Genomic DNA, 26,340 nt, shown 5'->3' with positions numbered 1-26,340 from the left:
TCAGGGGTAGAACACCATTAAATTTCATCTTAAACAAGTCACTGGGGAATTCATGAGTGGTGAACAATAACTCATTAATCGAATCTCTCATTCAAACGGTTACATTATTTATAGTATGGGTTATCATTCACAACTTTTGAATCGCTTTTAATCATCACAATCTTTGGGAATATCTGCTAAACCGCTTATGAAATAATTAAAAAGAAACAGCAATTGAGTTGAGAGTTACGTAGGTGCGTTAATGTTGCCAGGTCTAAATATATTAATCGTTTTCCTTTGTAATTATGACAAGATAATCGAAAAAAGATTTTTTTAAATCTTGATTACAATATTCCACAAGAAGCAAAATACTTATCTTATTACATAGTTTGAAATTGATTAGTGTGGCTAGAACCTCGCTTGCATTTCGTGCGCTTATGGCCAATCTATATTTGCTTTTGTCTAGTGGATAAGCCATATATTTATTATTTCGTGGCTTAGCTTACGCGTGTGATAAATAATTCATAATTATGCTTATTGTGTGGACGAAATTTAAATTTGATTTTTTAATCAATTCATGGATTTTCTGGAAAAGTATTAGGTAATATTGAACTGATTTTAAAATTGAACAAGCTTCTCTCCATTTTTGAAATACACTACTACAGTCACTCTTCAAATTAGACAAATCTTATTTAAACAATGGTCAAACTACATAGCTCAGTACACTCTATTAATATAATATAATAATTGTAAAATGTACCTAAAACCCCTCAAAATTGTGTCATTATTTTTATGCACATATCGCAATGTGTAGAATTGTAGATGATGGAGAGAAGGGCCTTATGCTTTTGACCTACCTGTTCAATTATTTTGATTGAAAACAATTCCTTTTTTAAGTGTCTATTATAAACTTTTTTTTACTGGATTCATGTAATTATTCAATGTTTTTATAGTTTTATTTATTGAAATCAATAAATTTGTCAACAACTTTGAAATATCCTCAGATTTAAGGTAAAATTTGCAAAGTGCTTTGAAACAATAACAGTTTTCAACCGTTAAAGTGATTAATAGTGTCAAATATTATAGAAAAGATAATCTTCATCTTGGGAATATTGTAAATTACTTTTCATATTATGTATGACATATTATAAATGACATGATAACTTAAACTCAACTAATTTTGAAGAGTCATTTGAAACGTTTTGCTGTCAATATTATCAAATAAATATAATTCACAGGTCTTTGTGATGTCGTATAATTTGTTTTAATATATTATACTTTTGCTGGCAAATGTAGCAATGTAAAAAATAGCTCTCCTGAAAAGTAGTGTTTTGAAAGTAACCCTCCAACAGGCGAATGTTACCTTCGAAATGACAGTTTCACGTTAATTTTATTGATGTTATATCAATGGGTTATGTACAGATATTGTATGTTCAATTATTACTGATATTCAATAGTTATTGTACAAAAACTGATTTTTCTATTTCATATACCTCTATGGTGTAAAATTATTATATGTCCAAATAGGATATTTGAGAAGGTATTGTCTCATTCCAATACACTTATCTTTTTTACCTTCGATTTTCAATCGATTCGAATTTCGTAATTTCGATTTTTTCAAAACATTAAATACTGGACATGCAATATCTGTACGCTAACCCATTGATATGTAGGATTATAATTTGAATTTTTCTTAACCATCATTGTGGTATACCGACATAGTCGTAAATCTTTCGACAGAAATATTAACAAAACCTGGCAACCTCAACTCCTATTTCTCCGCTGAGCTTAAAATATTTTGTATCACTTTGCACTATGTATGTATATACATTAAATATTTAATATATATTTCATCTACAGTTACAGTAGTAATAAGTGTGTAAGTATATAATTATATTTTGACGGATAAAGGCGATTAAACGACACTATGACAGTTTGAAAGGCATTCTTCGTATTAAATTTTGAGATTCGATGACAGAACGGCACATCGTGTATCGATCGGAGGACGGGTGAACACTATTTATATTTCACATCCAGTGTTCCATATTTGAAATATTAAACTTTATTTCCGTTGGAGTATACCTAACTTAAGTCTTTTAATGTTCAAGTATCCTGTCACCCGTCTTTGATGCACTTCACTTCGGTCACAATAATTTTAAAGTTTCTTTTTTCAAGTCTTAGTCGCTTACTCATTTACAATAATGATTAACTTAATTTATTCGCGTCGAACAGCTGTACAGTAATAATAATTATGGGTCGAAGGTTATTAAGAGAAACCTTTATAGTGAATAAAAAAAAAAATTAAAAAAATGAAATAGGCGGTGGGGAACGTGATGCGAGCGATGACGTCGATCGTCTTGGCAACCCTGATCGGGTGGGGAGGCTCCTTCTTGCGAACTTGCACAAAACACGTCTGCAGACAAAATTAACAAACATATCAGAATTAATAACGTAAGTATACATAATATTATAAATTTTTAGTATTAATAAATATCAGACAAAATATCAGACAGCTATTTTTGTTAGTTTTTATATTTTATTTAATATAAGTAAATATTGTAGATATTTTGTATTGCAATCCGTTGGATATTTTGTAATAATACTATAATGAACAAATTTTTTTGTTAGAATATTAATTATTAATATATTATATACATTATTTTTTTCTTTCTCATCTTCATTGTATTACGAAATATACTCAAAATATCTAACGGATTGAAATATCTGATACGAAGAGTATCGTATAAGAGTATGTACTGTTGTTATCGATTTATGCATTACTATTTCCACAATTTTTTTTATTTACTTCATGATCAGTTTCGTCCTCAAACGCCAGGATGCTGTGATGGGTGAAAATCGAACATGAAGAATTTGGGGTGTCTTTGCGAGCTTAGCCTAAATTATCTGTAGACTTTGTAGGAAAGATGGATATGTCATTATGATACCTTGTCTTTTCTCATCTTAGAAATTAAAATTAATTAACGCGCACATAAAAATATATTAACACCATAAAAGAGTATTATTGTAAAAGCCATTAAAATAAGGCCATATTTGGTACATCACATGTCTGGTTATAACTCTTTGTCAACATGTGCATTATTTCTTCAATTTTCATCTAATCCATTATATGAAAAAATATATTCGGTAAATTTTTAAATGGTGTTTGTAATTGAGTTGTAATTTTGGAGAAATTGCAACATTTCAGAGATCTGTATTTGCCATGATATATAATATATTTTATGACATCTTCAATTGAGCCCCTCTAAAAAAGTAGCATTATCCAAAAATCTTCATTTTGCTACAACAGTGATTAAACTAGGGTGCGCCAGCTGATAACTCAGATGTCACATGCCGGGCGTCACCACTCTAATACTTCTAGTGCCATCTATTGTCGAGATTAAATAATGACTTCTGTGCTGATTTTATGTAGATATACAATTTATTACTGTTGATTGGCATCTCATTTGAACTGATTTGAAGGGCTCAATAAATGGTCTTGAAATAAATAAAAAAAATTGGAAACATATAAATACCTAACTTATCCTTATATAGAAAATAAATTAAGTATCATAATCAGCTTGGTGCGAGAAATCGTTAATCCATCTTGGATAAAATCATATATTTGAATTGATACCATTATCTGTTTTTTTAAATTTATAATTCACGAGATTTAAGAATAAAACATTCTTTATTTAACATACCTACATAATTTTAAACAACCTCAGAATATGGACGAATCCTTATATAAGTGAATTTGAAATAATACCTCAAATGTAGGGCGGTTAAGAAATCTTTGTTTGATTAGTAACTGTATCATTTGCTTCATTAAAGCTCACAGCCAAGATTACGATAGATGTGAGTTCCAACTCTCATTAAGAACATTTTTATTTTAATTATTCTAATGAGATTGTTCCAAATTTTAATCATGTATGTCATTTTCTGTATTATAAAGTAGCATAATATGCATAATATTGTGATCATTTTTGTGTAGTAGGGCATAGTGAAATTTTAGTTCTAAATTTTACCACTATGTCACCCATTACAATGGAATAAGTTGTGTTAGATTGATTGTAGACAACTAGCACCAAACTGATACAATATAATAAGAAAAAAGTCAATGACTCTCTGCAAGACAAGCCTCAACTCTAGAGTTGAATAATAAAATTGAATATTATGACAGTATCATGGCCCCCACATCCTGAAGCGGGCCCCTAGGCTAGGATCTTTGGCGGCCCCCCCTACATATCGCTAGGGATCTTAGGCATTGTGATGCTCTACAGTAGCGTTTTCCAAATGGTGTACGCGGTAAAATTAATATATTTAGTGTTTTTCACAATTAAGAATTGCATCGTCCAACCACATAATTTTAAATACTTTTTTTTAAATATTAGAGCAAATTTGTGATGAGTGTTTATCTCACTAATTTGGTCGACTTGCCACGCCGGGCCCCTCCTGAGCCCGAGCCCCTAGGCTAGAGCCGTGTCAGCCCCCCCCCCCCCTTGTGGGGACCATGGACAGTATTATCTGTTACTGCAGATTGTGTTATCATAACTGTAGATGGGATATTATGATTTTTAGTTCCACATTTACCCATAAAACAGTAGTAGTGTACTTTTCACATCAAACCAATAAATAACATGAATACTAAAATTAATATACCATAGAGTTTAATATTTTACATCATTGTCATCGGTGCAAGTATACTTTAATAAATTAAATTATGCTTGCACTTAACTTATGACATTAAGTTATAAGAATATACGTACTATTATTATCTTTTGAAAGTTATAAGCAAGATAATAATATGTAAGTATAGGTTTCTACAGCAAATATATATTATGTATCCATCACAACATGAATATAATGAATATTTGAGTTTCATAATAGTATGTAACAACAAAATCAGTTTTTTTACCAATTTATAATTTTGAAACAATACATTTTATTTGTATTCTGTTTAAACGCACTCTATTCTACAGTTATTTCAGTATACATTTCTTTAGTATTATATTTCTATTATTTATCTAATTATACCTAAGTGTTCCACAAACCATTTCTAAAACTATCTACTAACAACAAATCGTTGTAGCAAGAAAGGCACTTTTCCAAAAAAGCACATTTTATCAAATGTGAAAAAATTGTTTCGTAAGATCTTCTGTGATGTGTGTTTTATGTATTTGTTTGTAATATTAATTATATAGAATTATTATGAGGGATATTCCTCTGTTGATTGAATAGTGTTAACCTCTGTTGCACAGCCATTGTTCGCTGAATGAGTGCAAGGTGAGTTGAGCCCAGCGCAGTTGGTGCAAGTCACAATTTCGTTCGGACCGATCGTGTCCCCCTTTTTGTCTCCCTGTGTGAAACAAACAAAAGAAACGATATCAAATTCAGCAGATGAATGATAAACAAAAAAAAAATGAAAATAATAATATATATTATTACATTCTACAATGATAAATAGCCCTCTAGTTCCACAGCGTTCATATCCCTTTTCGAAATTCTCATTTTACAGCATTGTACGTAAAAGAATCGTATGTACATATTATGATTAATGTGCAGTAGAGTTTAGTTTAGGGCACGGCGTAAAATGCAATTGTAGAGTTTCTGGTAACTGCACATTTTGTATACACCCCACATCTTCTGATAACGCACTCTGATATGGTATCATTAGCACCGGAATGTATCAGATAAAATTTTTACTCTTGAATAAGGGGAGAGGCATTTTGAAAAAAGAGCTGAACCGTAGGTGAGTATTTTTGAAATATTCATCGTTTCCACAGCCAACACTACAAACTTAAACTGAATATGTATGTGTCGATATGCTACTACATTTCAAAAAAGAAAATCTCAGCGATTTTTGACGAACCTCCAACATAAAATGTAGCGATGAAATGTTTTTTTTTATTCTATAAAACAACTGAAAAGGATTTTTTTCCACTATTATTAATTGATCCTAGTCACTTTAAGCAAAGCATCAAAAATACAATATTTATTCTCTTTCCTCTTTTTATACAACCATCGATTTTAAAAACCAGGGCTTCGAAACACAGTTTCATCTATTGTCATACTTACCTATGACAAAAATTATATACTTAGTTATTATCAATAAACCAACCATTCATTGATTTAAAAAAAATCGTATATTTTCTCATTACACTTCACCTCACCTTCAGAAATTTAAATCTGATTTGGGGCAAGAAGAGATTTATATGAAATTCCTCTTATCATTATAAATGCAATTTACAATTTGTTTAGTATTACGCACTACCCAAAAACAAAATATCTCTAAAATTGTTAATCTCTACAAAAAAAAAAGTTTATAATGATTGTGTCACTTTTTACGAGTATCACAGATTTTAATTTAAAGTAACCCAAGTTAGTAAAATGAAAATGACGGTTAATTATTCAAGAACTCATTACAGAGAGTTTTGATTATATTTTTCAGTTTTATGAAAAGAGGAATTTCACGCAATCATGAAAGGCACCATAAATATTTATTTAACATATATATATATATTGTGTATTATTATTATTATTGTATTTAATATAATATATATGTGTGACTTGCAATGGCCTACAGGCACAGAACATGACATTTTTATCTCTTAATGAACCGATTAATTATTGTGGTGTGATGAGAAAACGAATGTGCTTTTCAAGCGTTTCGGATTTGAGAATTTAAAATTTTGTGAATTATGTCATTTTTGTAGACAACAGTAAGATATTTAAAAAAGCATTGATATAAATGGGATATAAAAAAGTCGACAATATGCCAAAACAAAAATAACGACTATATTATTATGATTTTTAATTAAAATAATGATTCTTTTTGACTTATTTATTAGATTATTATGAAAAAATTGAGATAGATAGTAAACATTGAACACATAAAATATTATAAAATGCTTTAAGATTTAAGTGTTAATTATTTTTTGAAATGATAAAAATAGTGTGATGTTAAAATTATTGATCGAAAATAGTGTACCGTATCGAAGCCCCGTCGGAAACTAACCAAAACCAATAGCATTCTATCATACAAAAAAGAAAAGAAACTATGGAAGCTCTAAGAGGGCGAGATGCTGTGTGTTGTTTAGAGATACAGAGTAATAGACTTAGAGAGATGATAGCTGCAGGGGGTAATGATGGCTGAAGCGGTGGAAGTGATGGTGAGGCTGAGGAGAAAGTGCCGCCAAGTAGCTTACCAAGGGGCTGGCCAGTATTATGCCTATCCTGCTCAGCACAGCAGGAAGACGCTGCAAACATCACATCACATACATTTCACTCCACATCCTCGGTTGGCCGTTTACGTTACATTGACAAAACATTTTAAAGCACATTTTTACCATCATTTTTGCGATGCTTATACCTGTATGCTATGCCGAGGACTAAGAAGATTGTAGATTGTCGTCATCAGAAAAGTCGACAAAAACAACTCCTCAAAAGAATAAGTTACAAATAACAAAATCCTTCAGTGGCGTGCGGTCCATAGATACTGTAGATGCTAGTGGCGAGGGGTGGAGGTAGGCTGTCAAGATTCGACATAAATAGTGCACACTAAACTTTGCCAGTCATACTTATTTGTTTTAATTGAACTAAGAATACAATTTGCGGTGCTGCTTAGTTTATAAAGTTCATTTAAACCTTGCCTAAACCAAACCATAATATTTAAGGTATGCTATCGACGATTCGATAAAAATATTGCGCTCTTTGTCAATCATATTTATTTGTTTTCGTTGAATTAAGAACACATAATTATTACAGATGGTTAGTTTCCTAACATTCATTAAGGCTATATAACTTCAGCTGAGGCACGGTCTAAAACGATCGTGACTACGCAACGCACAGATTGTGCAAACAACGCGTGACGAACAAAACATAATTTGTCAATGCGTCTATTTAATGTTATGTTTATTGTTATTTAAGTAATAATAATAATATATTCATTGACATGTTTTGTTTTTCGAGTAAATACGTAACATTTTTTAGTCATCTTTACACGATTTAAGAATTAATTCCTCCGACTCCATCATAAAACAAATTGACGTGCGAACAGGTCTACTATCGCTCTCCGACTGGCAACGCATGCAAAATTATGTCTCACATATTGCTGAAAATTATTTGCCGTTTCACTGAAGTACGCTCTTAAGGTATGCCTTACCAAACCATAATAGATAAAAAATATTCTTCTATATGTAAAATATCTAAATTATGTATGATGTAATGGCACACATAAAATAGTAATAAATGAAATATTTTATAGATATACGAATATTTTTGACTATTATCTATTATGACTTGGTTTACGCAGGGTTTAATTATATCTTAAAAATAAACCTACATTATCTGCAATGTGTAGGACTTAGTTCAATGAAAACAAATACGTGTGACTGACAAAGTTTAGTGTACATTATATAATATGTCGGATTAACTGCTTATCTCCACCTTTCGCCACTGGTAGATGCAAAGCATCCCTTGAAACATTCGATAAATATTACATTCTAATATTATGCATCTATGGCACAATTTATGTAAAAAAGTAAATCTTACTTAAATTTACTTCTCCTAAAGGTTATATTATTATATTCCTTGGAGAAGCAAAAGTCACCGCACGCCACTGGTACATACATAACTTTAGGCCAGATATGTTCAGGCCACGGCACGAAACTGTGATTTTCGACCGTAGTGTTAGTTATTACCACTTCGAAAACAATATGGTAAACGGTTTGTCGAAAATTATGATTGTTTCATATTAAAAAAAAACCGGTTACCGCATTGCATTCGAAGTCAAGCAATAACTAGCACTACCACCAGAAGTTGCTATTTTATTAAACAGTTCATCGTGAGTTTTTGTACCGGAAATATATGGCCGTATAGTATTGAGATCAAATCCATGCTTAAATAAAATACTTAAATATACATAATAAAAACCACCGTAATACAAGGTAAAGACAGAAAAAAAATGATAGATAAGTAAATTAGATATAAAATTCTAACCGGTGTTTGTTAGTATCAAGTCGTGGGTACCTATCAAATATCAAATTAATCTAATAAAATTTGAACATTACCGTTTGCAATTCTCCACGAATTCTCAATGCTATACGGCCATCTCTTCTCGGTATGAGATCTCACGATGAACCGTGATAAACGAAATGTAATACGTACAAGTTACATGTAACCCCACAGCGCGGGCCTTAACATAACTACATTATTCATCTGGCAATACTAACATAATAGAAAAGGAAAAATAAGCTTCTGTCGCAGACTTATTCAATTGACTGGAATAAATTATTATGATGCTAACCGAAAACTTGTCAAAAACCATTTTTCTTAACGATAAAACTACCACAAAACCAATTCTTCGAAAGAAGGCAAATTGTCATTAATTTAGATCCAATCCATAGCATTATGGCAGTGTGGCGATAGGTATTTTAACAAGACTTTTGCGCGGGGAATGATTGTAAGTCATTCGCTCAAACATTGGATCAAAGAAATATTAATTTAGATTTACTTAGTTAGCGGATTTTAACTCTTCGCCCGCATATTTGCTCCACTGCAATATCATTGACTACACTAAATAACAATACATTTTTTAAATTATAGTAATTTTTCCATATTTATAACATATCGACCATAGAATGGAAAAAAGGCGTAACCCTCATTTTTCCAAAATAGATTTTATTTAAAAGTAACGTTCTAACAGTTTTGGATATTTAAATTACACGCTATTTTAATGGCTAAGCTTACAATATTCATGCAATTGTTAAATTAATAGTGATATATAATTAAATACGCGTTATGTTCAAAGGATGTAAGCTGAAAATGCTGATTTATTATCTAATTTAGTGAAGTGGGAAAAACGACTTAACCGTCATATTTGTTGGTTTTTCTTTAATTAACTCAATAATTAATATCAGATTCTTCGACCATGTCCGATCCTAATAAGATCATATGGGCTTCCACTTAGTGGAAGTGTGTATTAACATATTTTTGTTTATACGAGAAATGGATGTCAGCCACTGTGTGTACTTGTCAGACCCAGGATTTGAACCTGGGACCCATGACGCTGTTGGCCGATACGTAAGCCGCGCGGCCAACGTGGGTGTAATATCAGATTAGGAGTATAAAAACCAAATTAATAATTATCATCACTTCAAGATTATGTCTATTTTGTATTTTAACTTTGACAGAAAACCATAACAAATACATTTTTGTGCCTCCTGTAAAATTTGATTTGTGTGGATTACGCTCTTTTTCCTTTCTACAGCCAATATGAAACAGGTTTTGTTTTACGATAATATATTAATTAAAATAAAATACATAAGCTAGTAGTTATTATTCCACATAATTTAAAAATAATCAGGACCGACTTCGTCCGTTCATTGTAGACTGATTCAAAATATACAATCTTAAGAAATTTTAAAGACAAACTGTATTTTATGAAAGATTTAAATAATAATGAAATTCAAAATTCTAAGAACTTTTCTGTTAAATTTACCTAGCTATTAAGAAAATATTAATGTAATTGTAGTAAGTAGGTACTTGGAAAAAGAAAATGACGAACTTGGTATTTTATAAATATGGAAATATTACTATACTTATAAATATTTAAAAAACATAGTAATAATTTAGATATCATAATATTATCTTTGCAATAAGAAAAATAACAACAAAGAAAATTTAAAATAAAAAATCCAATACGTGTAAGTATTCCATTAGATACTTATAATAAAAATTATGTAATTCGAAAATTGAATAATATTTAAATTTAGAATTGTAATTTAAAAATGATTTTTGACTAATAATTTTCGATTTAAATCAGATAAGGTCAGGCAAACCTGTGTCTTTATTACCTTCTACGGTGGGGCAAAAAGCTCTACGCTTTCTGCTAAAATCGTAGACCCTATGGGATATATTTTTAACTAACCGTTACAATATCTCAATACATACATTATGTAACTGAGATTTCGTAGTAAGTGTTGATATCATTTGATGCCCTATTTAAATAAATTTATATTACCAACTTTAAGAAACAAAATTATATAAAATAATGTAAATATTATACAATAAACACACAGTAGGTACAGAGATAATCGGGGAATCCCATGGACTGTCGTCTCAGAGTGGTTACTACGGACTGACATCGCTACCAACAACACAACAGCTATTAAAAAATCACACCATTTTGTACTACCCAATTTTCTGGGATGTTAATTCTTGAAACATAACGCCAAGTGAAAAGTTTATAGGCTTATATGTGACTTAATCCGCCACTGTACGTGCTTGAATACGATAATATTCATTGATCTCAAAAATAGTAAGTATATTTTAGAATAACAATTATTATTCTTTGATGTATATTTTTACCCTTGACACGAGAGGTTGACGTGTTTGTTGTAGAAACTCGATTATTCAAAGTCCTTGATGGGTCTATGCATGTACGTCAATTATTAAATTGTTATTACCTACTAAATAAAAAATAAAAGATTAATCGTGCTACCATAGTTAGCACGATTGCCAATTGAGGCTTTCAAAATAATGAGTCATATAATTCAGATGCTCACATTATAATTTGCACGTTAATAAAACAATCAATATGTTTTGCATTATACTTAAATATAAATATCCACATTTTGAAAATGTGTTTACTTATAATAAAATAAAGATTTAAATTATGAAAGCTTTTGTCTTATATTTCGCACATTTTATATTGACTATTATGTACGGATTTTCGTAATATAATCACGGAAATTCAACATTTTTTTTTGATTTTATTGACGTTTTGGAAGTGTTAGGTATTACAGTGACTTTTTTGTGTAAGGGGAAAAACCTTTTATTTGATCTATGAAAACTGTACTAGGTACAACAAACAAACTAATGAAAACCGTGCAAACTCACAATAATTTGGTGTCACTATTTATAACTATAAAAATATTAAAAAAAATGATATTCTATGATCTATGACAAGATGAATATTGTTTCACTACAAAAATGTTTGCATTGTTTGCAAAAGTGCTTGTTGAAATGAGGTACTGAGGGGTAACAGCTTTCATATTTAAAATACATTTTGTATGTTTAGTGATACCAGTGTAAACGAGAAAAGTTGTAAATAAGTAAGAAGTAAATATATATTAATAATACGTGTACTTTTTTTTCAAGATCAGAGAGATTAATTTGTGTGAAGTATTTTTTAAAGCTGTTAAACTATACCTATTGCTATAATATGCTTATAACTAGAATGACTGTATAATGTTGTGTTGTTTATTTATGAGTATAATCTTATTGTGTTGCCGTATAGAATAATTATTCAGGAAATATATACATTATACGGATAAAATATTATTTTATAAATATTATTTCTGATACCTACCCTAATATAACATTATAGTAGAAGTAAACGTAATAATAAGGCAGTGGAAACGACGAATAGCTGAAAGTTATATAATATATTATATGTAAACTATAGTAATATACTTGTACCTTTAATATTATAATGTAATCATCATCAAAGATGACATTATGACTAACTGGAAAAGTAATAATGCATTATTATCTGCCTATAGATTAAAAAAGTGAAAAGACATGCTATTTTTATATTATATTATTTTGTACGTAGTAACACTTAGCAAAAGAAGTGAATATAATAAAATAAATTATTAATTTCTATTTCAAAAAAAAGTTAAATAAGTAAGTTTAGTAAAACTTCATTTTTAGCCAGTGAAATATTTTATATTAAAAAAACAACTTTATATTTTGACATGCATCGAATAATCGAGTCTCTACAAAAAATATTCTATGAAATATAATATCAAGAAAAAACAGCGTATTTTAATTAATAATATACACCAATATAGTAGGTATATTTATAAAGTATAATATATAAAAATAGTTTATAATAAAATTATGTGCAGATGGGTTTACGAAAGCCAATCAGTAAGCCGATTTTTTTTGTAATTTTTCAAATTTTTAATTACCTACTTGTATTACGATGTTATTTTAGAAAGAAATGCTGAACTTAAAATAAGTATTGTATATAGGTACCTAATATTTATTAATAACATGTCTCTTGGTAAAACATATATTTTGGTCTGAAGTATGTACATGTCTTCAGTGGCGATTTTCTTTGACGCAAATGAAGCAAACGATTTTTCAGAAAATTGAATAGGGGATTTCTAAAGAATTTGTTGTAAAGTTATTAAATTTTACCATAATCTAAAAACGATTTCTTACAAATTAAATGTAAAATATTAAGTTTAAAAAGTGTATGGAAATCCCTGCTTTTTTAATTCTGTAACATTAAAAATAATTGGGTGTTCTAACAGCTCTGATTGGAAGTGAAAATATGTAAATTGTGTAAGTCCTAGTTGAAAACTCCCTGTTTTTAGTGGGAGTAACTCTAGTAAACATTCAGTTTTTTTATAATATCGATTCAGATTTCTCAGAATAATCTCTAGGAGAAGGCAGATCATGCGTTGCTTAGAGACTAGATTCCGTGTCAGTACATGAATTGTTTCGCCAGCGGCGCTAACGTTACGTCCTCATGAATGAAAGTTTATTTAATATCTATTAAAATTTTTGATTAAAAATACCCATATTATTGTAATTTATCTACTTACGTTATATTCGTAGTTTAATATAATTTTATGAGAGCTATTTGCAAAATACAAAATGTCGGTATATCTACATTCTTTACATAATGTATGTAAGTACAGATACTGATCTGTAAAAAAATAAGCGTGTTTACGAGAAAAAATCATGTTTGTTTAATTTATATGAAAAAATAATAATAAATAACCTGTGTTTAATGAACAATTTGAATGTGATTGTTAATTTTTTTGATCGTGAGGAAGTCACTAAACGCGCCACTCCGTGTCTTGGGGGTTTATAATTAAAGTTCTGAGCAGATTTAAAAAAAAAATCAATCCGTATTAATTTTAATCAAATTTTATATAGCATTTAATAAATGCTGATAAAATTGAAAGGTTTTCTTTAATTTATATTTATTTTCATCCTACTTATCGATTTTAATTTGTTAATTATTATTTAGTGGAAGAAAAATAGAACGCAGGTATTGTAATAATAATATAAAAAATATTATTGTCGACTATATTTTACTCCAAGGCCTTTAATGGGCAACAGAGAATTTTCCCAGTGTAAATAACTGTAATTTACAGCGAATAGGGAACGGTGGTAATTGGAATTTTAATCACTTCGACTTAATATATTCAGTTACCTACTTAATAATTATTGTGCTTCACGATTCAAACATTTTTTATGCCTATAAAGAATACTACCCTTAATTGTTGTTTTAATAATGATTTTGTTATAACCAAGCATGTGTATATATAATTAATATTATTGTATATAGTGGAAACGTCAGTGAAAAAGAAAAAAACACCTTTCAGATCAGTTTCAAGACACCTTTTCGCATAACAAACATCTAATAATTAATAAAAATATACATCTTTTGAAATATGTATATAGATTTCTGTGGATATATATATTTTTTTTTTGCTTTCTAATTAATCAATATAAATGCCTTTACTATGATAATTATAAATGACATCCCGTGTTAATCAAATATCATTATTGACATTATTGTACTTGAGAATTTTAGATTCATTATTATAGAAAATACATCATTTTGAAAATAAAACGGTCCTGAATAGTATTTCTCGATGAAATTTTTTTTAGTCGCTAAAAAAAGCTCTTATCCGTGATTCTTAATGGAATTCCAGGAAAAAAAATAACAGTAAAAGCTAACAAATGAAAAGATAATCGGCAAGAAGAAGTATTGTCGATTTCAAGAGATAATCAAGAATTCTCGAGAAATTATTAACAGCTGATCTGAAATTTTTGAGAAAACAATTATGCTTGATTTCGTGAAATCATAAGCTCTATATTATAAATAATTCGCTATACCTACGTACTATACAGTTCATTACAGATTTTAAATATTATTATTTAAGTATATTGTTTGTAGCATGTTCGACTATTGATTATACAATGAAAATAAAACAGCTGAATAATACGCGAAATTCTGTTTTCAATTGTTCGTTTTGGCCTTTTTATTCACCAATACAATGCGGAGAACAGAACGTATAATTTTGAATTTATTATCATGTCAATTTAACACGAACATTTGTCAAAATATGCAAGTGTCTCTTATACAAACAGAAACTGTATACTTCGAAAGACGGGGTCGGTTTATTAAATAAATTATCTAACCCATTATTTTATCAGAAAACATTAATTAACATACATTATTAGCAAAACTACGTGTACCTATATTTAACTAGGTATATTTTATAAATAAAGCATAATTCAAATCTGTGTTAGGAAAATAAACTTTATTACAAGAGTGATTCATATGTTACATGGCGATAAATGTCATGTAATGCTTGTACATATCTACAACCAAAATGTCATGGCCGCGATATCTGTATGTAATGTAAAGAATAAAAACGGAGTGTATGTAATTATGTACGTGAAAGAGCTTGGGTATTTGTAGATCTGTAGATCGCCGTCAAAACGTCTATATATGGTAATCTATACCAAGAAAATAAGACATATAGGTTCTGATACATTCCATTTCTCTCTTCTGTACACGTGACAGACTTTTTTTCATTGGCTTTACAATTCGATAAGTTTCTTAACGGATTTTTTATGAGAGGTGTTAGCCATTTGCTCAGTTTATTAGTTCCATGCTCTCAGTGAAAACATATTTTTTTTGTTATTTATAGAATTTTGGTTAGAGTGCGCTATTAAACATTTGCCAATATACCTGCTATATTATTGACGTGTCATATTGTTATGTATAATAATTATTAGATGCACAGTCGAACTGAATGTTTTTAATTACGTAGTACTTAACGAGACTCATACAGTGATACTCAAGGTGCCACAATTTTAGGAGGGAAAATAATAATGCTGTCGTCATTTGATTGAACCATGCATAGAAAACACATGACGTAGTAAAGGAGAACCTCTGGATAATAACTGGGATGATAGCATTCAAACTGAAATGCCGAATCGAGAAATTCAAGGCAGTTTTTATACGACCGAGGAAACTACTATGTATTCATGACCTAAACGTGGGATTCAGAATGAGAACTGTAAAATACTATGACTTGTCGGTCCTATGGAGTCATATGGAGTGAAGACCTGGACACCCTCGAACCTAACCTAACCCTCGAAAAACTTATAACTTTAGAAAGCTGGACACTCTCTATTTAGAGTAATGATGGGTAGCGAAATGATGACTTAAATCATCGCCGATTACCGATAACGGACATGGCACAGACTAGCAGGAAGATGCAAGAAGACTGGCGAGTAGTCCACAAATTATCTAACCCACAATATGATCTAACTGAGGAGCGGATATGGTCAACGTAGAAGAAGAAGATTTCTTGTCTGTTTCACATTTTGTGTCAGGATAAAACTCCAAATAATCATTAAGATATAGTGTAATCTTAAGACGTTCATAATAAGCAGCGAAGTTCGATTTGACGTAAATAAATAGTATTTCAAATTACTTAAAACACACATTAAAATTAAGAATTATTCAAAAATATTCTTCTACATTCGAGGACTCTTAATAAACTATAGTTTACTGATAAATTTAACCATAAAATACAATGCAATTTTATATCAGATATTTTTTAATTGCGGTGATAAGAAGCGAAAGGGCTTCTCTCCATTTTTTTAAATGCAATCACTCATTACACATTTTCAAATTCGACTAAATAACTGTATTGTTTTTATTTAAATTATGAACAAAGTATTATAGCTCAGTATACTGTTAATAGTAATATAATAAAATTATTAATGCACCTAAACCTATCTTATAAATCGGGGGCATCCATTGTTTGTTCTACCAAGGTGCAGAACTAACTTGCCATTAATAATGCTAATTGGGAGGGCAATAACTATGTTTAATCAAATCGCGTCGGATATTGATATATTCCACTTACGTGAGGGTGAATTTAAGTGGACGTTGTTTTATAAGTTTTTAAGATAGGGTCTATCAACCTAGTTCACTCTTTGTGCTTCCATGTACTATTAATTTATTATTTGCTCATATTAACATGTATTTTTATTTTTAACATTGTTAACACTTACTTTATGCCATTTCGTGAACGCTTTTAATTTATAATTTTTCATGTTAATTATATATAAAATAAATAATTTTGAGTTTGAATTTATAGTTGTATCATTATTTATATGCACATATCTCAATTTGAAAGTGATGGAGAGAAACTTTTTTTCTTTTAACTGACTCGTTTGTAAATTTATCTCTGATTTAAAAATAAACTTTTTAATGTGTTAGATACGAATAAAGGACATGTTTATCTATGTAGTAATAAAGTGTTTCATTGTATTAAACTCGTAGGAAGGTTTAGTAGTCGTTAATTTTTATCTCGTCATAATGTATTATTATGACAAGAAGTTCCACTAGACAATAATAAATAAAATTGCGAATCGTATTGCCTCTATATGTTACGTTATTCGCAGTAATTTGACCTGCGACTTATTCCATTCCCAAAGGATACATACGCATCGACTGTAAACATACCGTCAACTGAATTTTTATTCCCTTTATTAAAATATTCCCCACTGAAAGTTTACGATATACGCGGGAAAACGAGAAAAAGGTTGATGAGAGAAAACGCTTATTATGGCTATGCAGATGTTTTATAAATTATTTTTAGGGTGAGGTGAACTATTTTTATAGGCAGGCCTTTTATGAAAGTTCAACTCGAGTGACATTTTATTGACATATGAAATTTTCTGTTTCTTTGTAGACTACATACTATCGTAGAAATAAATTTATTATATTGTTTGTCAGCATATGTATCTCGGTTGATCTATTTTAAATAATAATCAAGTATTTACATACATCCTACACTACGGTCGTCGTAACTCTATGATTTTGTAAATATACAATATATACCACATTGACATGTTTCGTATTACAGTTAAATTGAATTCAATTTAACCATTTCGATGATTTTGTTAACGTGAAATCTTTGCGAATCTACAAAACTAGTATTAATTTTTTAAAGTAGGTATCTCCTACTGTAAAACTACGATTTAAACAGTGGCAGATTTAAGGACTTGGAAGCCCGATCAGTTTTTTGAGGCTCAAAATTTTGAATTCCAATTACCAAAGATGGCACATAATAATAAAAATAATAGTGGTTTATTTTTAACAACAAGTAGGTACGTATCTGCTGGAATGATTATGTTTTAAACTTCTTTGATACTAATTGCAGGGTTTTATTGTACTTTGGATAATATTTTACACTCAATTTGTGTATGTTTTTTTTCAATTTTATTAATTGAATGACTATTTTGAACTGTTCGAGGTTTGAGCGAGGCCCCTTTTAAATTATTCTGATTAATCAATTGCATCATCAATCGATGGGTTACGATAACAATCTTATAATAGGTCACTTCAAGATTAATATACATTATTGTCATAAATATGAGATCTTTTATTTACTCATTACATCAGTGTTGATTGAAGTGTTAAAAATATTTAAATTTTTAATTATTTGATTGAAGGCTGATAATGAAAAGCCTTCAACTTTAGTGCAATTTTCCGATCTGTTGCGATAATTTTCCGGTAGATGTCAGGATATTTTATTAAAAAATATGGAACATTTACAGCCTTTGAACACACGAGTATTATATAACGTATTGATGCCTTTATTACTATATTACTGAAATAATATAATTATCTATATCTAATATAATCTAAAATAGGTATAGCTTATTAAATTTAATCATTAAATTAATCTATACAGAGAAAAGTGTTTTTTTTGTGGGTAAGACGCCCACAGTCGTGCTACGCGGTATAGAGTTTAGTCGTAGATTAACAAATAACTACATACAACTAACTATTTAGTTATATTTTTTTTTTATTATTTATTTCGATATGTTTCACTTAAATACTGAATCATTTTTTTTCAATAATTGGGTTTAGTAAGTGAAATCAATTAAAATAAATAATATAGGTACTAAATGTGAAGGAGTTATTGGATAAAGTGTGAACATGTTGTATAATTATTTATTATTAATAGTGGTTTATGAAATTATTCAATCAAAATTTATTTTGAGTGCATAAATAAAATGAATAAAGTATGTACTAATTTAACTCTAAAATTTGTGCAAATAAAAGAGTGTATCTGAGTCACACTTCAACTTGAATAGGATACCTAGCTTATAGATTGGCTTTCGTAAATGTTGCGAGAAAAATGGAGTTCTAGTTGTGAATATTGTTCATCCTTACTTGAGTGACTGGATTCTCTCCCGGCCTGTAGACGACATTATGCAGAGGCCTCTTTCTACCGACATAGTTGACGCAGACGAACTCCAGCAGGGATGCATAGATGAAGCACATGCAGACTCCATCCCAGACGTTCATCGCGGTCAGGTTCGACACCACAGGAAGCGTGGACCGGAATCCGTTCGATGTAGTGAAGAAATTAAGCATTGTAGTTACACCTGTATAATAAATTGTTATAATGTTATATCTAGTGGTATAATTTTATACCAAGAAAAAATTAACCATTAATTAAACACAACGTAAAATAATGGTTGGGTATTACTGTTCGATTCAAGCTGATTAATTTAAACTGGGGTGGTATGGAAAGTCCCATGCTAATAAGCAAATTTTATATTAATATTATGATTTAATGAAAAGCAAAATATATTTTATTGCGACTGTCCAAAGCAAATTCCCAATTCCCATTTAATTAATTATAAATTATACAATATTTAAAAAAAAAACTTCTCCGGTACTTATTAAATTAGTGATAATTATTTGGATAGACGTGTCCATAATGATTGAGAATTGGGCGATGGTAATTGGTAATGAATTGCATTGCCGTTTTAACATTAACGTAGGTAACAATATTTCCGATTTCTATTAAAGATGACACGATCGAAAAATCTCGTCACCACAAATATTCAGAAAAGGTCAATCTCAAATCTCGAGAAATAAATTATCAGAAATTTATTATTTCTCAAGAATACATCGATAAGATTCTCGAGAATCGAAAAATTGTCATTAGATTAAACTTCTGACCGCAACCGAAATGGAATTTCTCAAGAAAATTTGATATCTCGATAAAAAAAACTCTCGACTTTCATTCTGAACGGAATTTTGGGCCGGCCCTAAATCGGCAAGATGAGGTAATTTTGTCAAAAAGATGTTGTCGAGAATTTTCGAGAAATGAAAAAAGTGGAGAAATCACAAGCTCTCGTTGTTTCCTAATTTTTGAATACGAAAAAAAAATATTACTTTACTATGACAATTAATAATGATAAATTAGTTATGATACTTTATTTTTTAAATTATATGGCTCTTTAAATATGGACATTATCAAATTTAATCATAAAAACGGGCATTTGTTGATTTCAATCGTCAATAATTATTATTACTGTTGATACTATAGAACAGTGAAAGTCACTCGCTATGTACCACGGTTTTGAAGTCGGATTCCGTTAATTATTGTATGATGGTCATAAAACCCAAGAAACACAAAGCGCGCCGATTGTCAAATATTACTAGAATTGAATGCGCGTTTTATTTACGTGACCAACTTAAATGGATATTATGACACTGGCGTAACTATTAAAATATAACATATTTTTAATACTTATTCCATATTCGAGAATTAAACTTTGTTACAGCCTGACCAAGAAATCAACCCACTTCATATTATTTTTGTGTCCCCTCAACTGTGCTATATAACGTAGGTATAGCATTTTGTTGAGTGTAAATCGATAGACCTTGAGAAACAAATATATTAATATACACTTAATCAGAACGTAGAATATTGCAGTATTTCAAAAATCGCAAGTCAATTTTAAACTCAAATGGAAGTTTTACCGATTTTTTTTTACTATATATTGTTAAATAGCAACTAAATTAAATGAAAATAATATAATACACGTTTTGCCACAAGAAAAAAATGACACAGTGGTAAAACCACGGAAAATATAATATATACAGTAGAACCTCGATTATCAGAATCCAACGGAGATTGAAATGGTCCGGATAACGAAAAATTCAAATAATCTAGAAAAATTCGAATTTGGAAGTTACTCTTTTTATGGAACAATTGAATATTTCGTTCAAATTGATTAAAGTAAATAATTTTATAACAGTCACATTTTCTTCAAAATACTTCATAATTAACCTATTGTATTTAAAGAAAAATCAACAACTAGCACTACCATAAAAATTCACAGCTTTGTGTCCTGGCCTTGCGTTTTAAATCAATAAGAATATATGCGATGTTTCTAGAATTGGATCCAAAGTGTGTATATATTGTTACACATTGTTATATTGCCAACTTAAAAAAAAAACTATCATTGCGGAAAGTGTCGTCAATGTAGGCAGAATAATAGATAGTCTTTTTGGGTAGCTAGTAGCTCATTAGCCTTTTTATATGACCGTGGCTGTAAGTTAAAGAAAATATTATTTTCTCCGGCCGCTTTCTATGCGCGGAATTAAATAAAGGCAACTTTACACACGTCAGTGAATAATAATAATCGACGTGTCCTTGGCCCATTTTCCAATGTTCGTGACAAATTTACATAATTATATTACTGAATGTTGTTTGCTATAGATTACAATATTATGCATTCAACGTGTATTTTTTGTTACTATGCATACAGCATAAAAACTCAAGTAGTAGTTATTCGATACGTTTATAATTTTATTATTACCCGAAGTAAACAAAGAATCAATACAATGTATAAATATTTCATTCAAGTTAATAAATACAACTTTTTTCATATTACAGAAAATCACTCTATTTACGACATATTATAAAATTGTTTTAATTTTATAGGTAAACTATGCTTTTTCCCCTCACGTACCTACATTGAAAAAGTAAGTAAAGCGCGAAATGTATTATGGTGCATGTCGTGTACTATCACGTGACGTACAGTAAGCTGCCGCTACGGAAAAAGTGTGTAATGTTGTTTTTTTGGTGTTTAAAATATTTTCAGACTGATGCTCCCATCCCGTAGCAGATTTTGAACCTTTAAACGAACATTGTCAGTCAGAAAAATCTACCGAAATCACTAGAACAATAATGAGGTCACCTCACGTTGTACTGTACTGCATCGACACCTGCATGACTCAATGAACGATGATTTTCTACATGCCTACACATTTTCGAATTATCTCAAAATCGTGTTTTTTGTTTTTTGGGGTTGGCACCATGTATTTTCTATAAGAATGTGTTCAAAATATTATTGAATTTACAGAAACTCGTTACTAGGTTACTCCATCATTGAATTTACAGAGATCGTATTCGTTCAAAATATTCTGCCAAATGACGAAAACATAGACTAAGTTTGTCGTGGTGACAGTACGTGACATGTATCTCAATATAATCACAACTTAAATATTATTTTTGTTTGAAAATGGAACACATTTTCGGCCGCTAAGGTTTGAAGGTTCCTAGTGGCTCGATGACATTGAGCTACTTTACAAGCTACTTGTCGGCGAGTTTAAAAGCAGGCAAGTCAGCTAGTGTGATTGTAATGAAGACACAGAAAACTTTCCACTCGCTCAGAAGCATTGCTCAGAAGTCACAAGCTAGCGACTATTTTGATAGGACATAGTTCGTTTTTTTACCGGGAGGTCGCCACTATCGCTGTACTGTGCAGACGCATATCGACCCACACGCCAGCGTGTAGCGTGTAAAGTTACCCGGCTTTAAACTTTTCTCGGTAGATTGTTTACAATCTGCTTGTTAGCTTGTTCGATGATGAGACTGGGCGAGTTTACAAGCAGATTGTAAATTCGCCAACAAACAGCTTGTAAAGTAGCTCAATGTCATCGGGGCTTAACAGACTTAATTTGGAAGAATTTTATATTATTTTACATCTGAGATTTTTGGTAGGTAGTTAATTAAAATACACATGGCATAATATTGGAAGCTAGGTATGTTTGCTTAGTAAACATTGTATGTACACAATAATATGTAAACGAAACAATTTTCTAGAAACAATAAAAAAAAAATAGGTTGTTGATACTGATTTTAAGATTATAGTATAAATTGATCGTAAATATGAATCGATAACAACCTAATCCACTATAAAGACAACAAATCCTAAAAATAACAAAATTCGATTTGCACTTGAAGGGGTCTTAGTGGGGGCTCCAAAAACCCAACTTATTTGAATACACTTTAAAAAAGGTTTATTTTTCATATTCTCGCACGTTCGAGTTGTAACGACAACAATCGAAATGCGGCACGAGACATTTACAATATATATATTATTTGATTCGTCCTTAAGCTATGTCTTTTACTAGGTAATTACGGGTTATCTTAAAAGCACTATTTTAATTTATTTGTCGGGATCAGGGGCTCGTGAGCTATAGCCACTTTAGCCCTTTAGTAAATTCGGCCCTGTATGTACCTATACATTACTTATAATTTACTGTGATTTTTTAGGGGAAAAGATTTTTAGCCAATATTATGGATTTCTCAGTGTTAATAATTATATTATTTATTATAAATTAAATACACAAAAAAAAAATTAAAAAAAATACTAAAACTAAGTAAGTAAATGCTTAGATACAACAGACGTCACATTTTTACAGCATACGTACAAAAAGCTTATGAAAACAGCATAGAGCTTAATTAGAAAACCGTACAATTTAAAAATAATATTTAAGTTAATAATAAGTTAAATTAAATAACAATGATAGGTAATGTCTCTGGACATGTAATTAAAGGAACATTTTAACTAAGTAGGGCGCCTTGCGAATTAATATTTTAAGATGGTCAGGTTCTTTGTTGAGTAGGTACTAAATTTAACGCTTTAATAAAACTGTCACGAGTTGTTTGTAATGGCCGTTCTGTAAAATCCAATAAATTTCCACGCGGTAATATAGCTTTCAATAAGTTTTCTCTGCAGTTAGCAACCGGTTCGCAGTATGATTCATTAAACTTGTAGGTAATAGAGGGCAGTTTATACGAAAGCGACATTTTTTCTACATGGGGCAAAACTTAGTAAACAATTATTACGAAAAAAATTTTTTAACTGTTGTCATATAAGTCTTTTAGCTAAGTAAAATAATTCTTTCATGACTGTGAGGCAAGCTAGGCGTAAATATTGGAAGATCTGTAGAGCGTAAACGTAAATAACTGTACATACTTTGGATTCGTATTGTAAAATATACGTTAAAATTAAATAAATGTATTTAAATATACATTATTATTTAGATTATATCAACCAACGCTGTTTATTTTGAAGTTATTTTTACATCGAAAAGGAATAATCATTGAACTTAAAATCGATCGTTTCCTTGAAAGGACACATTCGTTGATCATGTATGTGATGTCCTTTTCATATAAATAAAGGTGGGAAAATACTGTAAATAAATCATATTTAATAATATATTCATTCATGACTTGCTCATTGCCAGTCATAGATAAATAATTATAGCGAATTTTGAGTTAGGTATACAAAAATTATGAAAACTTCGTTCGATATGTTTATTATGACATTAATGAAATAAAAATGATGCAGTTACTAATATTTTTTTAGAATTTTGAATATGATCCCCATGGTCCAATTTAAAGTTAAGGATACTAACAAAAAGCTCGCCAAAATAATTATATTTTCGTTCAACGGGTTCAACTTACTAAAGCAGATGAACTGTGTGATAGAGTGAACATTATATTGACACTAAGGGCTTAATTTTATAGCAGAAAAAATATAAATTAATATTTATTTTGCATTTGGCGATATGAATTATTTTTTTAAGTTTACAGTAAAAAAAAGATTAGAAAGCACATAATAAAATTAAGTATCATAGTTTTAATGATTTTGTGTTATGCAAAACTTTAAAAATAAAAATGATATACACGAGTTAGAACATATTATAGATAGTGGTAGTAATGCTTACATATATTTATTTATTATGTGTTTAGTGCATATTATACAGGATACAGCTGGTGTAGATTTAAGTGCAGTCTTAGTTACAATGATTTCTCGTTCATACTGTAGTTTTAAAATGTATATGGTTAAGTACACAATACTTACTTAAAACAGTGGATTGTTATTATCAGGGCTCGAGTCTCGACAAATAAATACCTACACTAGTTTTCTAGAATAATTAAAACTAATTAATAATTTTCACACTAGGTAGCTATTTCTAGCTAGGTTTTGCGCTGTGGCTAGCGTTCTGAGGGTCGTTAGCTTGATACCTATAGGGATTTAAGTTTAATGATTTAACTTGTGTCCTATTTATGAGAGGCTTAACGAAGAAAATACATATTTCCATAAAAAATCCTGACGTGGTTAAGTGCCACATAAGATTGTAGAGTAATGAAAAATATGGTTTATCGAACAAAAAGTAAGAAGCGTTTTTTTGAACTAAATCATTTACATAGTTTTCCCGTTGATTGACATTATCACATGGCTCAATTCAGCCTGAATACCTTTTGACGCAGGGCTTTGAATGTGTGACTGTCCTACGAAAATGAACCACGCATTATAGATATGCAATAGTGTATGTAATACACCAATATTAAATGAGCGTCAATGAATAAACCGAGAACAGTTGGCAGTATTCGACGTATGACGTATTCTTGACACGTGTTTAAATTTATCACGTATTCTTCCTTACTCGAGATCGATTGCCTGCTTAAGGACCCGTTAGGTATTTCTGTTCCCATTATTTATTAGTGGATTTATTGAGTGTGTACTAAGTCTTCGGATTTTTTTTATTTAGCATTACCACTTTCAGAAATAAGTATTAAGGGCCCACATGCCCAACGTAGGTAAAAATGGAGATTTTATGATATTTTCAAAGCATTAGCCTGAACACGAGCGTTAACATCATCTTACTCCCTACTTCATTTATCGTTTGTCAATTTATGGCTACGGCCGTATGTTGTAGCTTAACCACTGGGAAATCCCAATAGAAATGGCGTATTTCAAAAAAATACTACCTTATTCTTAGGTCGATAATTATTATAAAACAATCATTATTCGTAGGGTGTTTATCAGATTTGAATGGTCAGAGACATAGCTTATAACCGGTATATTTAGAATTATCTGAAAATGAGTAAATCGTGCACATTTTTTGAATAATAAAATGCCTAATTCTTGTCTAATTTGAGATCACAGAGATAATAAAATATAATTTTTAATCGTAAATATTTCACTATATAATGTTAACATAAATTTTATTAATGGTTTTATAAATGCGCTTAAAAATTAATAAATCTAAAAAATCTTAACACCACTGCACATGGATGTACTACTGAAATATGACTATATTCTAAAACATTAGTTCGAGAGGTTTAAAAGAATACTATT

At 29.9% G+C, this 26,340-nt stretch overlaps 1 protein-coding gene across 8 annotated transcripts in view; it reads right to left on the bottom strand.

The window, feature by feature from the left end:
• pHCl-1 (pH-sensitive chloride channel 1) overlaps nt 1–26,340 on the bottom strand; it is a 269,845-nt gene continuing 243,505 nt past the window's right edge. For 6 of the 8 annotated variants that reach the window (XM_085952330.1, XM_085952363.1, XM_085952355.1 and 3 more), the window contains exons 10-12: nt 19,274–19,488; nt 5,225–5,335; nt 1–2,392 (exon numbers count right to left, since the gene is read on the bottom strand). In XM_085952330.1, the coding sequence (XP_085808456.1) occupies nt 2,246–2,392; nt 5,225–5,335; nt 19,274–19,488 (473 nt within the window). In that variant the 3' untranslated portion in view covers nt 1–2,245. Of the gene's footprint in view, nt 2,393–5,224; nt 5,336–7,184; nt 7,236–19,273; nt 19,489–26,340 lie in introns of all 8 variants that reach the window. The other 2 variants (XM_085952305.1, XM_085952313.1) reach the window with 1 other exon arrangement.

This window comes from Rhyacophila brunnea, unplaced genomic scaffold (assembly GCF_057557595.1).
Source record: "Rhyacophila brunnea isolate RB1 unplaced genomic scaffold, BYU_Rbru_1.0 scaffold_10, whole genome shotgun sequence".
NCBI lineage: Eukaryota > Metazoa > Arthropoda > Insecta > Trichoptera > Rhyacophilidae > Rhyacophila > Rhyacophila brunnea.
Note: the sequence above shows the minus strand (reverse complement) of the source record. Positions and strands in the feature narration are given on the sequence as shown.